This window comes from Nicotiana tomentosiformis, chromosome 7, assembly GCF_000390325.3.
Source record: "Nicotiana tomentosiformis chromosome 7, ASM39032v3, whole genome shotgun sequence".
Taxonomy (NCBI): domain Eukaryota; kingdom Viridiplantae; phylum Streptophyta; class Magnoliopsida; order Solanales; family Solanaceae; genus Nicotiana; species Nicotiana tomentosiformis.
The window spans coordinates 58,768,176-58,788,607 of record NC_090818.1 but is presented as its reverse complement, the minus strand read 5'-3'; the positions used below and the strand labels follow the sequence as shown (position 1 = coordinate 58,788,607).

Below are 20,432 nucleotides of genomic sequence, written 5' to 3'. Positions count from 1 at the left end.
TTTGTCAACATAATTCCAATAAAAAATGAGACTTAGAATTGATCAATCAAGGAACACAACTAGTGTCCGTTAAAGTTAACAACATCCAATCAAGGAAAAAGAAGAGCAACAAGTCTATTTTAAACTAGCGGACCAATGATTGGAGAATTATTCACTATACAAATCTGAAAACTGACAAACAGTATTCTGCCCAAAAGTATTGTAATCATCAAACAGAAATGCCATTGGATGGGATGCGTCTGAAAGGGGAGCTGCAAATAATCGGGTAAGATTGCTTTTTAAAACTTCTGATCACAACATTCATGGCCAGTTCATCAAGGACTGGTAAAGAATTTATCTCCAGCTCAAACATCCAAATCTAAGGAAAATAAACATAGTACCTTGGAGAAAATTATACCAAAATTACCCAAATGCATAACACCAACATCCACAACTTGGAACAGAAGAAAATTTCTGATCAAACAAATTAGAGGGAAAAGAGAGAATTCAGAATAAATTTTGCTTCCTATCTATGAAGCTGAAAATAAACTACAATGTACTTCTTGCATACAAACTCTAACTCAGTAAAGAAAAAGTACAAGAGACTAAGATGCAGAAAGAGGTATTGGCTTCACAGCACTTCTAATTCGCCGGTATGCAGTCCTCACTCTGTCCTTGAGACCTTCATTTTCACATTCAACATCACCAGTTTGTTTGTCAAGATGAGCCACATTCCCATCAACATTTATTACCAGCTTACCGTCGTTCCCAAATTTCACATCACCAAACAGAGAAACAAGGAGTGCATGGACTATTTTCTCAGCTTTCTTGGCATCTTCCTCCTCGTTCATCAAAGTTTCCGACTCAACTGATACTTTAGGCATCTCCCTGCTGGCATTCAAAACCAATGCCACGATGGAGTCAGATACCATGTCACTAATTGGATCTGCTGTCCAATGAAGGGAGAGATGATTCTCTGACTCCTGTTTCACCGTCACTCGCTCATGCACTCGCAAACTTGGAACACCAGATTCCTCATCTGTCGAGGACTCTACACTTTCATAGATTTGCTTAAGCCTGTGTTGTATAACGGCAAAAGCACCTGAATACGGGATAGTAATTCTCTGTGTGACATTTGCAGTGGATAGCTGAGAAAAGACATGGAGATCATCAGGTGCCATGATCTGGTAAGTGAAACCTTTCTTTACAAGTAAACCACTGACGATTTCACCCACTTCAGGGGTCTTTTCAGCCAGCTTTCCAACAGTTTTAGCCATTTTCTCAGAGTTGAAGTGCATTTCAACCGATTGGCAGTTCTTGGGAGTAATTATTTTAGTATTGCCATCAGCAAAGAGAGAGGTAAGTTTCTGCTTGAGCCTTCCCATCTCATTAGCCTCTCCATGGACTAGAATTATGTTGGGAGGCATAAGTTCTTTCAAGAAGGTACTAGTCTGAGCATAATCCGCATGAGCTGAGAATGAAATATAATGAACCTGCATATTAAGTGGAGCACTCAAGCCATTTTGTAAGGTGACTTCCTTCGGTTCATTGATGATAGTCTTCGCCAAGGTTCCTTCCACCATATACCCAGGTATAACACAAGCATTTTTCTTGTCAGAGCACCATTTATCGAACAGTTGCCTTGACAAACCACTTTGAAGACTACCTGGGCTTGCCATCACCACACATGGTTTGTTGTCTATAAAATCTTCAATACTGTTCAGGGAAGAAATATGTTTGAAATTGAAGGGATTTGAGCTGGCAAACTGATTGCGGATCCTTTCATTCATGGCATTGATGTAAGTCTGATAGACAGCCATACACCTTCTTGCAAGTGGAGAAGCATAATATATGGGGAAATTAGCAAGTTCAGGATGGTTAGACCAATATTCCTCCAGGATAAGGAGAAGTTCCTGTGCACGTCCCAAGGCGAAAGCAGGAATCAGCACCCGACCCCCTTGCATGAGTGTTGAGTGTATCACATCAGTGAAAAGCTTCTCTCTTATCTGACGTGGCATATGGAGTTGAACACCATAAGTTGATTCTATAATGCAAATATCTGGAGAAAATTCTGGGGTCTCAGCAGCACGGAGATGCCTGTCTTCTTCACGGGAGTAGTCTCCTGTATAGAGAACTCGAACACCAGCAATATCAACCATAAACATGGCAGCACCAAGGACATGACCGGCAGTATAACACCAAAAGCGAATGCCATTTACTTCCATAGTCTGATGGAAGTCGACAACCTACAGAACAAGTTTTCACATGTCAAATAACCCTAGCCATATATGTTGATAAATCTTTTAAAAAGAATGATAAAGTGATCCATTGATATGGTGGGAAAAACCCAGTATACAAGTGTTATGAAAAATGTAACAAAGTGGTGAACCTACATAAAAACATGGCTCTCTACAATATGAAATTAGAAAGAAAAAAAATAACTTTAAAACTGGTCTAACCAAAACATGAATTAGTGCCTATACTCTCTGACATTCATAAACTGCATGTATTTCTCCCAGATTGCAGATGTCCAATTGGCATGATGGCACATTCAAGGCACAATCTATCCTTTTCCTCAGTAAAAACATTAATTTTTTTGATAACCAGTAAGAAGATTAATTTTAATCATTCATGGAACCCAGACGCTACAATGAATACACGCAAAGCTCTGAAACTCTCTTAGCTAAATGAAAAGCACTATCTATCATCAATTGCTTCTCTAAGAAACATTTAATTCTAAGTTACATTTAACACTCTTCGGGACAATTAAACAAAAGGGAACCCAAAGAGTCCAGAAGATTTAAATTTCCACTGCACAACCCCTTATAGTCAAGAGAGATCAAATAACACAATCAGAATCCTACCTTCTCGGTGAAGAAATAACATATTGCCTTGATTCCATATTCCTGTTCATAGGCCAAGGAAACTTTTTTGTGTTAACGTTTCCATCGCATCCCCAAATTAGCAATACTCTACTCCTCCCACCATTCCACCTCCACCACAATTTAATACTTTAGCAAATTGGTTTTTATATTGATTCATTTTAAATTTCTTTTGATAATTGAGAAATTCTCGAGGTCAGCGGTGCACGGGTTGAAGCTAAGTGGATGATGGGCCCACCCCTCTACTCCCCCACTTAAATACCAAGCTTTTGTCCGGGACATGTTTCGAACTTGTTGCTTCATTTGAACTTATTTTCATGTTAAAATGTTTAACTACATGAGAAAAGAGAAGCTACCATTGAATTAGTGAAGAAAGTATATAGGAAAGAGCTCCTCATATAGGAATCTAGAGTACAAGAAATAAAGGGAAGTATCATAATTACGAACAAGTATTTCTAACATTCTAGATGCTGAACATAGGAAATGGTTTAACATAACCCTTTACAATTATTTTTTTTGAATTGATAACGTTAGTATATATTAATAAAGTCAGTACATAGGTTGTACTGGGAACCATATTTACAGGTAAATGCTAGCTGGATGTGCTAGTGTGCAGTCCTAGCAAGATCCTAGTATGTCTAGGATTGACAGTGTATCTTCTGTGTAAATTTGTTTACACCAAAAACAAAAAAGAAGAATACAATTGAGTTTGATCTTCTGCACTGAGTTGCTTCTGTCTTCAAAACATCTAGCATTCCTTTCTTTCCAAACTATCCACCAGATGCATGCTGGAACAGTCCTCCATCTATCTCTGTTAGTTGCTTCAGCTCCAGCTTCTTCCCAACTAAAAAGAACTTTTGTAATCCTGCAGGGCATTGTCCACGAAATACCCCTAAGACTAATAAAAAATTTCCATAGTTGGTCTGTTATCTTGCAGTGTATAAATAGATGGCTAACTGTCTCGGCATTTTCCCCACATAGAAAGCATCTTGAACACAAAGAGATTCCTCTCTTTATGAGATTATCCTGGGTTAAGACAGCCTCCTTTGCTAGTAGCCAAGTGAAACAAGCTACCTTATAGGGAATTCTTGGTTCTCCATATATGCTTCCATGACCAATCATTTATCTGTAGATCACTTTGATTCAAAATCTTATATGCTGCCTTCACCTGATAGACCCCTCTATTGTGCCTCTGCCACCAAAGTGAGTCCACCCCTTCCTGTATTCCTTTGAATGCTTCCAGCTTGTTGTAGAGGTCAGTTAATCTTGCTATCTCCCAATCATATAACATTCTTCTAAGGGTGAGTTCCCATCCTTGAGAAGTCCACATTTCAGCTACTGTCTTCTGTTGGTTTTGTGCCAAACCAAACATATCAGGGTAAAGTTCCTTTAGACATCTATGTCCCAACCAGTTATCATTCCAGAATGATGTTTTCCTTCCATTATTCACTCTAATGAAAGTGTTATTCTTCATTGTAGGCCAAAGTGCCCTGATGGATTTCCACACACTAACTCCATATGATGTGCTGACTTTCTTTGACACCCAGTTATTTTCCTCACCATACTTAGCTTTGATCACTTTGCTCCATAAGTTTTGGGATTCTTGAGAATATCTCCATAGCCATTTCATTTTGAGAGCCTTGCTTTGATTCTTCAAGTTTCTGATTCCCAGACCACCTTGCCTTTTCGCCACCGTGAGGGATTTCCATTTGACCAAATGGAAGACCTTTTTTTTCTTATTCCCCTGCCAAAGGAATGATCTTCTGAGTTTGTCTAATCTCTGTATAACTCCGGCTGGAATTGGGAACAAAGACATCATGTAGGTAGGAAGTGAGTCTAATACTGAGTTGATTAAGACTAGCCTTCCCCCTATTGATAGATACACAATTGATAGATATTGTGCTTTCCACCTTGACATCTTCTTCTCGCATTTTTCAATAACTGAGTTCCAAATCTCTTTGGATTTAGATCTTGCACCCAACGGCATCCCAAGGTATATAGTAGGTAGAGACCCTACTTCTCCTCCCAGTACAAAAGTCAGTTGCTCCATATTATAAACTTCATTAATGGGATAAATATGGCTCTTTCTCCAGTTGATGTGGAGTCCTGAGATTCCCTCAAACAGAACCAAGATAATCCTCAGAAACCTCAATTGCTCCTCTTCAGCATCACAAAAGACTAGAGTATCATCAGTATATTGGAGATGTGTGATCTCTAGACTGTTTGATCCATTCCTGTCAACCTCAAAACCTTTAACCCATAAATTGACTTTAGCTGCCTTAATCATGTTGTTCAGGCCTTCCATGGCTATAATGAAAAGGAAGGGAGATAAGGGATCACCTTGTCTTAGACCTCTATAAGCAGGGAAGAAGCCTTCAGGAGATCCATTTATGAGAATGGAGAATCTGACAGTAGAGATACAGAATTTCATCCAATTGACCCATTTCTGTCCAAAACCCCTTTGTTCTAACATTTTCAGCAGAAATCTCCGGTTGACATGATCATAAGCCTTCTCAATATCTAGTTTACATAGAATTCCTGGTTTTTTCTGTTTGATTCTTGAGTCCACAGCTTCATTAGCAATCAACACTGCATCCATTATTTGTCTTCCTTTGATAAAAGCCATTTGTTGAGCATCTACTAGTTTGCCTACCACCCTCTTAAGTCTTTTAGTCAAGACTTTTGAGAGCAGCTTGTAGAAACTCCCTATCAGACTGAAAGGCCTGAAATCTCTCAATTCTTTGGCCCCCGTCTTCTTTGGAATCAGAGCTATGTATGTTGCATTGAAGCTTTTCTCAAACATCTCCTGGGAATGAAAGTTGTTGAAAGCCTCCATGATGTTCTGCTTCAAAATATCCCATTACTTAATGAAAAAGCCCATTGTGTATCCATGAGGACCTGGGGCCTTGTCACTTGCACACATCTTCAGGCAGCTCAGGACCTCTTGCTCTTCAAATTTGCTTTGTAGAGACTCCTTCTCTAATTCTGAAATTTTGGGACAATTGTCGAAATTGGCTGCAGGTCTCCACTCTTCAGGTTCTGTGTATAACTTCTTGTAGAATTCAATGATCTCATTCTTTATTCTGTTTGGCTCCTCCACTGTTTCATCTTGAATCACTAGTTGGTCAATATTGTTGCATCTCTTGTGTGCATTGGCAGTGCGATGGAAAAACTTTGTATTTCTATCCCTTTCTTTGAGCCACAGGGCCCTTGATTTCTGTCTCCATGCACTTTCTTCATTCTTGAGGTGATCCTCAAATTCCATGAGGATAGCTGCCTTCCTCACTGATTCCTCCTCTGTCAAAGCTCTTGTTTGTTGTGTTGCATCAAAACCTGTCAATTGACTCAGCAGTTTTGATTTTTGCATTCCCAGATTTCCCTTACAACTTCTGCTCCATTCTTTTAACTTACCTTTGAGAGCTTTTAGTTTGCAAGCTAAAATATAGTCTGGTCTTCCTGAAAATTCAAAAAAGACCACCAATTCCTGATTCTGTCATCAAAACCTTCGGAATTCAGCCACCAATTTTCAAACTTAAAGTATGATTTATCTTGCTCCCAAGCACCACAACGTAGGGCTATATTTATCTTTACAATTTGAATACAAGATATAACCCTGCAAAGATCTCTTGCGTTTTATTTATAGATCTCTTGCCTGTAAAAGTAAATATCTCTCGGCAGATTTGACATAAAACTATAAAGAACACCAAAGTGATGGTATGCCTGCATGATGTTTCTTCAGTGCACAAGGGTCAGCATGATGACATGATTGTCACCAATAATAATAACAATTTCATTTACTTAACCTATAATTCTATGGGATAAATACAAGATTACAAGTATACAACAACCCAACGCAAAGTGATGGTATGCCTGCCGGCCTGCGTGATGACGAATCAATTTCATAAATGTCTGCATGATGACTAATCAGACACTGCTTGGAGATCAATCATGGGATGTTGAAAACGAACCTCAATTTTGTCCATGGAGCGAAGAATGTCATGTTCATCAAACAACATATCTTCAACCGAGACTTTGCTCACTTTAACATAATCTGACAAAAGCAACTTATATATGGCCTTTGTTGCATGAGTCATAAATACGCGCCCTTTAAATGTAGTCTGAAAATAAAAGGAGCTAATATGAATCAGCAAAAGAGGTACTAAACAGTTGCAAGTAAAAAGATTTTGAACCCCTAAACAAACCTTTTCGAGGAAATAAGGAAGGGAGGCAGCATGATCTAAGTGAAAACTGCAAAGCATTAGAGCAAGTTAATGCAAGCATTTAGAGTAAGATAAAAAGGAAAAGGAACCAAAAAAATTCAGGATAAAAAAGAAACAGCTAAACAAATGGTCAACAGTTAATATGCATGCCGAGGGACTTGAACGCACTACAACGACAATTAGCGAGTGCGCATGTAATCTATATTATATTAAAAGTACGAAGGACCTTAGTGAAATGTTGTTCCCCTTTTTTACCCTTTTAAAAAAGAGTTCACACTAGACAAAATAGTCACTTAATTATTATCCTAATATTTAAGATTTTTAAATTGACTAAAATTTTGACCTTCTAAACCTTTCCTTATTTGAACTAGGTAAGAACTTCTAATATTTAGACCTTTAAAATTATCAAGATTTTGCCTCTAATAAAGTATTATCATCTTTAATTTACTTCTACTAAAATATAGGATGGATGATACGAAGAATTCCATAAAGAAGAAAAAAATGGAAAATAGTTATATTAATCTTATAAGAACAATGTACTGTAGATTTTATTCTATTCGAGGTCAAAAGTTAAACTAACAGCAAAATAATTAATAATCATTTACAAAACTATTTTTCATGTTTTCTTTTCTTGGGTATAAGTATTAATAACATAAAATTATATTAACTATATGTTTAAAAATTACACTCTACAAAAATAACTAAGAAATATTTTTAACAATATAAAAGAGAAATAAAGAGAAAGAAAATGATTGCAAAAATTAATAGCACTAATGCTTCAACAAACACAAAGCGCAAAAATATGATTTTTTTAATCATTTGAAAAAAGAATTCTTTATTAAAAATATATAATTTAAAATTTGATATGAGCTAATATTAAGAATTTGAATCAATATAAATAAATACTTTTTTAACATTTAAAAAAATAATTAAGTATTTGAATTAACTAATTAGCAAAAGAATCAAATTCTATTCTTTCCCAAATTCATAAAAGTAAATTCATTTTTCAAGTGAGACTCAATTCTTAGAGACCATAAATTTGTTTCCATATGAACAAATCGATTATATATAATAAAGTATTAAGAGTTAACTTGGTTAAAATTTGCAAACTTGAAGAAATGCGGATGAAATAGTAAAAGATAAAATGTATTCAAACTGATTTTTTTTTTATAATGGCAACATGTATATTAATAAATAAAACAGCACTAGGGCAGTGCCAAGCCATATTTACAAGGAAAACAAAACCCAGCTATGTCAACCTAAGATTACAGTGCACCTATCAGGTCTACTAGAGATTCTGCCTCCTCTACACAACTTTCTTTACACCAGAAATGAAGCAAAAGTAAACGGTTCATCTTTTTTATTATTAAAAGTAAACAAAAGTATTCAAACTGAATTATTATTAATTATTTTTCTTTTTTATAAAAATTAGGAATGATGATATTCGGAAGAAGGTGGGTGTGGCTCCCATTGATGACAAGATGCGGGAAGCGAGGTTCAGATGGTTCGGGCACGTACAGAGGAGAAGCCTAGATGCTCCGGTAAGGAGGTGTGAGCGACTGGCTTTGGAAGGCACGAGAAGAGGTAGAGGGCGGCCTAAGAAGTATTGGGGAGAGGTGATCAGGCAGGACATGACGAGCCTTCAAATTTCCGAGGACATGGCCCTTGATAGGAAGCTGTGGAGGTCGAGTATTAGAGTTGTAGGTTAGGAGGTAGTTGAGTCTTGCCTTAGTTCGTACCTTTGTGCGGCTAGTCTAGTAGGTTTTTTTGTCTGAAACGGCTAGTGGCAATGTTGTGTCTTACTACTCTTTTGTTTTTCATAGTGTCGGGCCTATTTACTGGCTATCACTTTTGCTTTACATTTATTTTCTGGTTTTCATGATGTTATTTTTTCTTATGGTATATGTTGGTGGTATTGATATTGTCTCTTTTCGTCTTCTTGAGCCGAGGGTCTTTCGGAAACAGTCTCTCTACTCCTCGGGGTAGGGGTAAGGTCTGCGTACACACTACCCTCCCCAAACCCCACTAGTGGGATTTTACCGGGTCGTTGTTGTTGTAGTAGTATTTTTCTTTTTTATTTCGTAACTAAAAGCTTACTGCATATTTAATATTGAAACCTTTGAGGGAAAATAAATTGAGAAGGTATAAGATTCATTTCTTCAATTTATGTTACTTGACAATTTTTGAAGAATCGTAATAAAAGTATAGCAACCCTATTTTTATCTTCTCGAATAAACTTTAAAATAGCTTTTTAAGAAAACTCTCATCACAACTCTTAAATCTTCAGAGATTGTGTCTAGCTAAAACTAAAAAGAAAGTATGATAAATAGTGAAATTAAGCTAATAAAATTGTATAATTAGAACAAAATTTAAGATAAATATATTGAATGATGATGGAGGACTTCTATGAGACATGGTTTTTTTCTTTTATTACAACTATAACAATAACAGACCTAGTGTAATCCTACTATTGGGGTATGGGGAGGGTAGAGTGTACACAGACCTTACCCCTACCTTAAGAAGGTAGAAAGGCTATATAGGATCAGCATTTATCAATTTTAAGAGCTTATACTTTTATTTTATAACTCAAACACAGCTTTTAAGATAACCCTTACGTGATTTTTTAAGAAAATCAATTCATTGTGATGGAGTACACACGCAACGCACGTACACTAAGACTAGTTCACTGAAAATCAGAACCGCATAGAATAGATAATAAGATGAACTAGATCAGTACACTCCCCTAATCCCAGTTGAGGCAAAATACTAGGTGATTTCTTACCATCTATCCAAGCATTGGTGAACAATATTACCTAGTAGTTGTGCTGGTGGGAGGTAGCAAGGATTATCTCGTAGATTTAGTCAAGGTGCGCACAAGCTCGCCCGGACACCATGGTTATTAAAAAAAATAAAAAATCAGTCCACTCCCTCCACTCAACTAGCCAATCCTCCCACGGCTCCATAAAACAATAAAAAACAATTCTATGCAGCAACCATTGAAATAATCAAAGCCACAACTTCACAATTGGAAGGGTGGGTGACAATTAAAAATGAATTGCTAGTAAAACTTTTTTTCTCTGAACATTGGCCGTTTTGCTTCTAATAACTCGTCAATGGATCTTTGAAGCATTGTCCCCCTATCTGGACCATTTTATCAATAATAACAAAAATAATTTCAAATAGTGATGAGCTAGTCCATTGATGAATTCAAACCAATTGAAGTTTGTGCACTTCCAAACATGTGAGAGTATAATCACAAATGGAAATCTTCTTTTTCAACAGATAAGTGTGTAATCACGAAAATAAAAAATATTACAAGCCAGCGCAGAGAACAATATAAAAAGTTACTTCCTTTGTCCCATATTATGTTTGAACCTTAAATGAGCAGAACAATAAAGAATTGGAAAATAGCACCTTTGGTCCTTATGTTATCAGTTAATTCCAATTTTAGTCCTTGTGATATTAGATGAAGCACATTTAACCTTTAATTAAACAATATGAGTGTTATTGGTCCCTTCACTACAACAACAACAACAACAATCCAGTATAATCCCACTAGTGGGGTCTGGGGAGGGTAGTGTGTACGCAGACCTTACCCCAGGGAGAGAGGTTGTTTCCGATAGACCCCCGACTCCCTCCCTCCAAGAACTCCCCACCTTGCTCTTGAGGTGACTCGAACTCACAACCTCTTGGTTGGAAATGGAGAGTGCTCACCACTAGAGCAACCCACTCTTGTCTTTTGGTCCCTTCACTAAAGGAACTTAAAATAAAAACTGACAGTAGCTACTAAGAGGCGCAATTTGGATATTATACGTACAACTTTCAGCAACAAATCCTCACAAATAATAACCTAATTCTAACATTTTAATTTGCATTGGCTCAGCAAAGAAACCCTTTTCCTCCCATCTTCCGTTTGGATTCAACTAAAGAATAGGTTTTTTAGTTGGTTAATGACAGTGCCCTTTTTCTGACACCTCTTGTATAAGAAGAGCCGTGAAAAGCTCTACCAAGAACACATAGAATCACCCAAACATAAGAGCCGATAATATTAATTCTACTTAGTTGTGCATCTTCTTTCGTCATTATAATTTGTTTTTCTTCTTGTGTTGAAACTTAAACACTCTTCTTCTGGAGCCTTTAGCAGCATGAACTTGATAAAGAATCAAACCAATTGATAAAGAATCAAACCAATATACAGTCAAATAGGCTCCACCATGAATTTAGCTCAGATGAGCTTTGCATCCGTTAGAACACTTTGGGAGAAGTACTGTACTCAATACCTATTCAATTTATTGCCACTTAATATCAATATGACTAACCCACTATTAACCTAAATGGAGGGATTAAAGACTTAAAATCAAGCTGAAATTTTTTAAATATCTGAATTTCCCTTCTTAATATTTAGCTGGTGAAGGGACCAAAAAAACTCACATTATTTAATTAAATGTTAAATGTGCTTCGTTTAATATCAAAAGTAGGGGTGTACAAAGAAAACCGATAAACCGCACCAAACCGATAATCCGAGTCAAACCGGAAAAAAAACCCGATGTGGTTTGATTTGATTTGGTTTGGTATTGGAAAATAAAATCCGACCATAATTGGTTTTGTTTGGTTTTAACTAGAAAAAGTCAAACCGAAACCAAATCAACCAGATAGTAAATTTATATAATTTTTAAAAATATTTTGTACATATAAATATTTATTGTAATGTAATTTATAAATATTTCTTAAACTTTTTCACTGTTTTATCTTTTAACGTATTATTTCAAGTTTAGACTTAACATTCTTTAATGGTAAATAGATTTTATAGCCCATAAATGTAGTAACTCAAACAAAGTTCAAATCAATACTAATGCTAACAAAAGAAATTCAATTCAATATTAGGAATGACGATAGTCTTGGATAATTATTTTAGTTTTACATTGGTTTATAATGAAAAAGCATAAATTAGTTTATCTTTTTCTTTAGTGCTTAGTTATGTAATTAATATTAGTACTTACTTATTTTAGCTTGACCTACATAGTATTTTTAGATTATGTTAATTTTCATTATGGCTTATTAATTAGCAATATTTGTTTTATGTAATTTTATTATTTTATCTTTGCTATTGAATATTTTAGTATAATGCTATGATTTATCTCATATTATTGTGTTAGTTTCTTGGAACACAAGTTACATATTTTATGCTATGAAGACTTTACCGGAAAAAAACCCGAAAACACGAAAAAATCCGAGAAAAACCCAGATTGAAAAACCCAACTTTGTTGGTTTGGTTTGGTTTATAAATTTAAAAATCCGAAACCATTGGTTTGGTTTGATAATTGAAAAATCCGAACCAACCCGACCTATGTACACGGTACACCCCTAATCACAAGGACTAAAACTGAAATTAAGCAATAACACAAGGACCAAAAGTGCTGTTTTCCCATAAAGAATTAACACTCAACATTCAAAATCATCCACCAAGAGAAAAAACAATAAACAAAAGAAAAAAGTTTAAGAAGCCAGTCGTGGAATAAAGCTGGAAAAAGAAAATAGAAAGAAAAAAAATTAACTTGTGCTGAGGTGCTGTATTGAGACACAATCTTTCAAACAATAAAATGAACATTATAGAACTAAGGCACAGAAAACTTACTGGGTAATGAGAAGGACATCAATAGTTGAAGGATCAATTTCATCAAAATACGGCAAAGCAGCCATGCCTGAGTAAGCTGGATGAATGCCACAGTCAAACTGCCAAAAAACATCAAATGTAATTAATCGAGTTCAGAACTTGTGGCCCAAAAAAAAGAAAGATTTTGAAGAAGAATGACAAAGACGTGTAGCCTACCAAGACTGTTTTTCCTTTGAAAGACATGTAAACACAGGACCGTCCCACTTCATTCCCAGCTCCTAAAGGAGTGATAATGAGTTTATCTCCTTCTCTATTAACTGCAGGACTAGGTCTCTTCAAAGATGACTGTGGTTGTCCAGTAGACGCCATTCTTACATCCAAAGAACATATAAAATCAAACTATGAAAACACTAATCTTCATGCAAGAGATAAATAATAAAAAGAAATCCAAAATTTAACTGGTTAAACAATCATTCAGTTTCATTATGACCAATACCATAAAAGTCAGCAGAATTCATCTACTACGTGTCAATCCTAAATTAGTTGACAGCTACAAGAGTCCTCGGATATCCATTTATGTTCTATTCAACATAGTTTGAGGAATTTTAAGCTGACTGCCAACCTACTTCAAAACCTACTTAGGGTCCATTTATCATATTGTGTGGTTCATGAAAAGAAAAGATCAATTAAAATAGGCGCTGATAGAATTCTACTCAGTAAAAACCCTGAACATACACAATCACGAACAAGGCAATGTTTTTGGGGTAATTTTTACCAATGTCGGCCAAAAAAAAAAAAAATGGCAAGCGGGAAGAATGCTGAATCATACAAAAACTTTAATATTAGGAGCAAAAAGAAATTAAACTCCAATAAGAACAAAGATTCAAGAGAGAATAAGAGTTAGGAACCTAAACCCTAAGTCCTGAACTGAAGACTGAAGATGCTTACAAGGTCTATTCGAGTAATAATTACTTCCGGCTGGAGATTTGCTCGGAAACGTGAAGTCAGCTCGGAGATTCGACGGGTTTTCACCGGCCGGACGAGGTAGAGAGTGAGAGGAAGTGCTGTTTTGCAATAAACGTTGGAATTGAAATTGGGCCGGAGAATGAGTGGTTTTATTATTTTGTTTTTTTGTTTTTAGTTGGTAAATAGAAAACTTTTTTTGAAAAATACTTTTTTAGTATTTGAATAGTGAGTAAAAAATATTTTTTTTATGTTAATCTCCTCGCTCACCCTACCTCCAATCTACATGTTTCCTATGCTACTCGCCCTCGCCCTCCCCCTCTAAATACCTAACATTACTATTCTTTTGAAAAATTCACATAAACCCAAAATAACTAATGTGTTGGTCTACTTTTTCATACAAGAACACATGTTAAAATTTGAGCTCCATAATTGAAAAAAAAATTATTTCTACAAAATAAAAAGAAAATACTCATTTTGCGAAAAGGAAAGAAAATAATTTTTTTACATTATGAAAAAAATTACTCATCTTATTGAAATGAGGAGGAGGAGGAGTACGATATCTACACCATTAAAAGAATACTCTTAACAATATTTCTATTATATTACCTCTTGCAACATATAAGATTCATACTAACAATAATAAATGTTTCATATACAGAGAAAAGAGAACGAAATATGAGCAACCCTATAATATTCATTCTCGTTCTAGGAATACTCAAGAAGCAAGTAGACATGAAAAAAACCATCACAAAAATAACACATACCATATTAGAGAAGCAACAAAATGTTTTTCTATGATAATTGCTTCCTATTCTAGCTATGTTCTTTAAACCCTGTTGTGCATTTTAGTGTTTTCGCTTGAATCTTTCCGGCCAAACCTTGCGAAAATTCTGACTTTTTGCTATGAATGCCTTAGCTATCATGTCATTTTGCACCAAATAATCAAAAGTTTCACCTAAGAACTCTTCTTCATAATCTTCAATTGCCATAATTTCTTCGTACAACCTTATCACATCTAGTCGACTATCAATTATCTTACCGATTGTCGTTGTCACTTCTCCAAGCTTTGTTGATATATAATTGACCACATCTTGCACATCAGAAGAACGACTTCGTTTGCGACTTTCTTTGATTTGAGAAGTTTCACTGACTACTCCAACTAAAGATTTTAATTCCAGTGGGGACCTCTTGCTTTGATTTGAGAAGATTCGCTGACTACATCTTGCACATCTTTTTTCTTAGATGGTCCTTCAATGTCATTATCATTACTTTTCTCTAAACTACGATCCAAGCCTAAAAACTCATTTTTGTATGTTTAACTTAGCAAAGGTAAAGCAGTTTCCTGTTTTGAAAGACAAGATACAATTGTTTGGATTAATTGACAACCTTTTCTTCATAGTATTAATAATCACCATTTCAATCTCGTTATCATGAATAGAGGGTTAGTATATTCACTAAAATCGTAAAACAAACGTGGATGATAATAAAGCTGGAAAAGGGCTTAAGCTACCCTAGTTTATAAATATTTTCCATTCATCTATCCATCTAAAAAAGTATAAGACATTAATTCTATTAATAAAATTGCACCCACGACTAACGGCAAAATCGATGGGCCTTCAATTTAATGATGTGGCATTATTTTAATGGGCAGTATGACAATCTCTGACTGAAACAAAAAAATAGATCTTATTTTGACTCACATATCTGATCTGACCCAAGGTTTTGTTACCTGGTCATAAAACTATATTAACCCACTTACCTGATCCTGAATTCAGATATCTCACCACCCAGCAGGTTGTTTCTCAAGTACTCTTAACTTAATTTCTCGAAGATGCCAATGATTTATGTAAGCTTTTTTATTTTCAATTTTATGGTGTAAAATAAGATTTTTTTTTCCCTCACTTTTCCTTTAGTTATCTATAACTTTAGGGGGGTTGTTCATGGGAGCAACGATTATGGTGTTGAGGTAGGCAAGGAGGTAGAGGAGGTGACGAGAGCAATGACTATGGTGGTGGGAGAAGTAGCTACGGTGATGGAGTGGCAGAGACACTAGCTACAATGAAGATAGTAGTTGCGGTTGTTGAGATTTTAAGCTTGTGTAGCTTAAAGAGGGTGAATGAGAAATGGAGAAAAAATAAAATATTTGAGTTTCCCTTGACAAAGGGACATTGTCCCATATCGGAGGAAGAAAAGGCTTTTGATGGGTATATATATAATTGCTCTTCTTCTAGCTCTTAAAGAGTTAAGAAAAAGGCAAACCTCGTGCCGTCGTCGTCGTCGCTCGGCTTCGGCTTCGGCTTCGAATTTGGTCAACGATTGATTGATTAATCTTTTTGGACAAAATTCCTTTTAATTATTTAATTAATTAATTAAATAATTAACGAAAAATTCAATCCGGAATAACCCATGACCCGCGACCCGATTCGGTCAGGCCCATTTTCTTTCCCGGATTATTTTAAATATATTTTTCCCGCAATATTTCAAACAACCCTTTTCCAACAGCCATGGTTGTTTCTGAAAGGTTGCAAACCTTTTCATAAACAATGCCAGCAACTCTATAAATAGAGTTTGAATCCCAGAATCATTCCTTACGAAATTTTCTGAGCTTCTTCTTCTTCTGCACAATAAATTTCAGTGTGTTTTACAGCCTTTGAGTTGCTCGCTGTTCACCGGCATTTTGGTACCAATACTCCGGTGAGTTAAATCATTCTATCCTGGGAGGATATATTCCAGCACATCGGGTACTTGAGGGGAATAATTTCCTTAAGGACACACTGTGTATTCAATGGGCTCGATTTATTCCTATACTATTTTTTTGTTTTTTCAGAATCTATTTCATTAAACAAGTATTACTAACTTTCTGTTTTTTTTTTTAGAAAGTTTAATTGTTTATTACATCAATACAGAATTATAACATTCTTAAGGAAATTATTTTATTATATTCTGTATTTTGTTTGTGGAGATTAAAACCTGTGTGATTTTCTACTCCTTCTGAATTTTACTATTCTGATTTGAAGATATAAAAAAACTTCATCAGCGTATTGAAATTCATAAAACGATTTGAAGAACATAAAAACTTCACCGTTTTTATGTGAAACAGTATATAAAAACTTTAATTTTATTTATTATACATACTGTTTTTTGTTAATAACAATATTGTTTACTGTTCTATTTTGCCATTAATTGAACTCTTCTGTTGTTTACAGTGAGAAATGGCAATTGATAACGGAAATTCTTCTACGACTATTGCGGCAACGACGATAGCCTCGTCAAGACGGACTGTTGTTCCACCGGCAGAGAAACCGGAGAAATTTTCCGGAGCCAACTTCAAAGGATGGCAGCAAAGGGTGTTCTTCTGGCTTACCACACTTGGTATGCAGAAATTCACTAGTGAAGAACCTCCAGTGCCTGCTGCGGACATGTCGGACAACGAGAAATTCATGATTGTTGAGGCGTGGAAGCAGGCAGATTTTCTTTGCAAAGGCTATAACTTAAGTGCTTTAGAGGATGACTTGTACAATGTGTACAGTGTGATGAATACTTCGAAAGAATTATGGGACACACTTGAGAAGAAGTACAAGACTGAAGATGCATGCTTGAAGAAGTTCGTGGTTGCCAAGTTTCTAGACTATAAAATGATAGACAGTAAAACTGTTGGAACCCAAGTTCAGGAGCTTCAACTTATTTTTCATGACCTTATTGCTGAAGGTATGGTCGTGAATGAAGCATTTCAAGTGGCTGCAATGATTGAAAAATTGCCTCATTCGTGGAGAGATTTCAAGAACTATCTTAAGCACAAGCGCAAAGAAATGAAGTTGGAAGATCTTGTGATTCGTCTCAAGATTGAGGAAGATAACAAAACAGCCGAGAAGAAGTCTCGTGGAAATTCAACAATCATGGGAGCTAATATCGTTGAGGAGACTGCTCCAAAAAGTAAGAAGAGAAAGAGGTCTTCTGGACAGACTAAGGAGCAGAACAAAAAGAAATTCAAGGGCAGCTGCTACAATTGTGAAAAAACCGGTCACAAAGCCCCTGATTGTCGTCTCCCGAAAAAGTATAAGAAGAAGGGACATGCCAACATAGTGGAGAAGAATGATGACATTGATGATCTGTGTGCAATGCTTTCGGAATGCAACCTAGTTGGAAATCCGAAGGAGTGGTGGATTGACTCTGGAGCCACTCGACATGTTTGTGCTGTCAAGGAAGCATTTGCGACTTACTCTACTGCTGGTCCCGAAGAAGAGCTTTCCATGGGAAATACTGCAACAGCCAAGATTGAAGGTTATGGGAAGATATTCCTGAAGATGACTTCCGGCAAGGTGTTAACGCTCAACAACGTTCTTCATGTTCCTACTATTAGGAAGAATTTAGTTTCTACTTCTTTGCTTGTTAAGAACGGATTCAAATGTGTATTTGTTTCTGATAAAGTTGTTGTAAGCAAGAATGAAATGTATGTTGGAAAGGGCTACCTCACAGAGGGCCTCTTCAAACTAAATGTAATGGTTATTGACAATATGAATAAAATTGCAGCTTCTTCTTATTTATTGGAGTCAAATAATTTATGGCATATTCGTTTAGGACATGTCAATTACAAAACCTTGCGGAAGTTAATTAATTTAGAAGTGTTGCCTAAATTCGAGTGTAATAAATCAAAATGTCAAATATGTGTTGAGTCTAAGTTTGTAAAACATCCTTATAAGTCTATTGAAAGGAATTCAAATCCTTTAGACTTAATTCATACTGACATTTGTGATATGAAGTCGACACCATCTCGAGGTGGGAAAAAGTATTTTATTACTTTTATTGACGACTGCACTCGATATTGTTATGTTTATTTGCTTAATAGTAAGGATGAAGCAATTGAAGCATTTAAGCAATACAAGAATGAAGTGGAGAATCAATTGAATAAAAAGATCAAAATGATTAGAAGTGATAGGGGTGGAGAATATGAATTTCCATTTGCAGAAATATGTTCGGAATATGGAATTATCCATCAAACTACTGCACCTTACACACCTCAATCCAATGGAATTGCGGAAAGGAAAAATCGGACATTAAAGGAAATGATGAATTCTTTATTAATAAGTTCCGGATTACCGCAGAGTTTGTGGGGCGAAGCTATCCTTACAGCTAACCGAATACTCAACAGAGTACCCCACAACAAAACGCAATCTATTCCATATGAAAAATGGAAAGGAAGAAAACCCAACTTGAAATATTTCAAAGTGTGGGGGTGTCTAGCAAAGGTACAAGTTCCTTTACCTAAAAGGGTTAAAATCGGACCAAAAACTGTTGATTGCGTTTTCATTGGATATGCTACAAACAGTAAAGCATGTCGGTTTTTGGTTCATAAATCCGATAATCCCGAAATTCACGTTAATACGGTAATAGAATCAGATAATGCTGAATTCTTTGAAAGCATCTATCCGTATAAAACTGAATGTGAGTCGTTAAGTGAAAGACCTAAACGACCTCGGGAAGAACCAAAGGAAAATACTCCAAGTATAGAAGATCCAAGGCGTAGCAAACGTCAAAGAACATCTACTTCCTTTGGACCAGATTTTGTGACATTCTTGCTTGAAAATGAGCCTCAAACTTTTAAAGCAGCTATGTCATCTTCTGATTCAGCATTTTGGAAAGAGGCAGTCAATAGTGAGATTCAATCAATTTTGGATAACCATACATGGGAATTGGTAGATCTTCCTCCGGGAAATAAGCCTTTAGGTTCGAAATGGATCTTTAAACGGAAAGTGAAAGCTGATGGCACTATTGACAAATATAAGGCAAGACTTGTTGTCAAAGGTTATAGACAAAAGGAAGGCCTTGATTACTTTGACACTTACTCGCCAGTAACGAGGATAACATCTATTAGGGTGTTAGTGGCACTAGCGGCCGTGTATGGTCTTGAAATCCATCAAATGGATGTTAAAACAGCTTTCTTAAATGGAGAATTAGAGGAAGAGATTTACATGGAACAACCTGAGGGTTTTGTGGTAACTGGTAAAGAAAAGAAAGTGTGCAAACTTGTTAAGTCGCTTTATGGACTTAAACAAGCACCCAAACAATGGCATGCCAAATTTGACCAAACAATGTTGGCAAGTGGGTTTAAAATCAACGAGTGCGACAAATGTGTTTACATTAAAAACACTCCAGGTCATGAAGTCATTGTTTGTTTATATGTTGATGACATGTTGATAATGAGCAAAAACATGGCAGATATAAATGCTACTAAGCGCATGTTGGCTAGCAAATTCGATATGAAAGACTTAGGAGTTGCTGATGTGATCTTAGGAATCAGAATTCACAAGACTCCACAAGGTCTAGCATTATCACAGTCTCACTACATTGAAAAGGTACTTGACAAGTTCAAGTATTTGGATTTCAAAATTGCCAAGACTCCAATTGACGTGAGTTATGCACTTCAAAAGAATGAAGGTGAAAGTGACTCACAACTGGATTATGCAAGAGTATTGGAAAGTTTGATGTATATCATGAATTGTACACGACCAGATATAGCATGTGCTATTAGTAAACTGAGTCGGTTTACAAGTAATCCCAATCACATACATTGGATGGCAATGAAACGAGTTTTGGGGTATCTCAAACATACCCAAAATTACGCTTTGCATTATAACAAATATCCCTCCGTGATCGAGGGATATAGTGATGCAAATTGGATCAATGGATCATCTGAAGTTAAATCCACGAGTGGATATGTTTTCAAAATTGGGGGTGGAGCAGTGTCTTGGAAATCATCCAAACAAACGTGCA

The 20,432-nt window shown here is 35.9% G+C and overlaps 1 protein-coding gene across 2 annotated transcripts; it reads right to left on the bottom strand.

Annotated features, from left to right (window-relative positions):
• Positions 1–381: 381 nt before the first annotated feature.
• Positions 382–13,803, bottom strand: LOC104120849 (cleavage and polyadenylation specificity factor subunit 3-I). 2 transcript variants are annotated; one of them, XM_070181584.1, is made up of 6 exons: positions 13,644–13,803; positions 12,912–13,065; positions 12,717–12,814; positions 7,064–7,109; positions 6,830–6,979; positions 382–2,225 (listed from the first exon to the last, which is right to left on the bottom strand). In XM_070181584.1, the coding sequence occupies exons 2-6, from the start codon at positions 13,062–13,064 to the stop codon at positions 585–587; spliced, it is 2,088 nt and encodes a 695-aa protein (XP_070037685.1). In that variant the 5' UTR covers position 13,065; positions 13,644–13,803; the 3' UTR covers positions 382–584. The 2 variants fall into 2 exon arrangements, with proteins under 2 accessions (XP_070037685.1, XP_070037686.1); XM_070181585.1 differs by having other exon boundaries at positions 13,604–13,788.
• Positions 13,804–20,432: the final 6,629 nt, after the last annotated feature.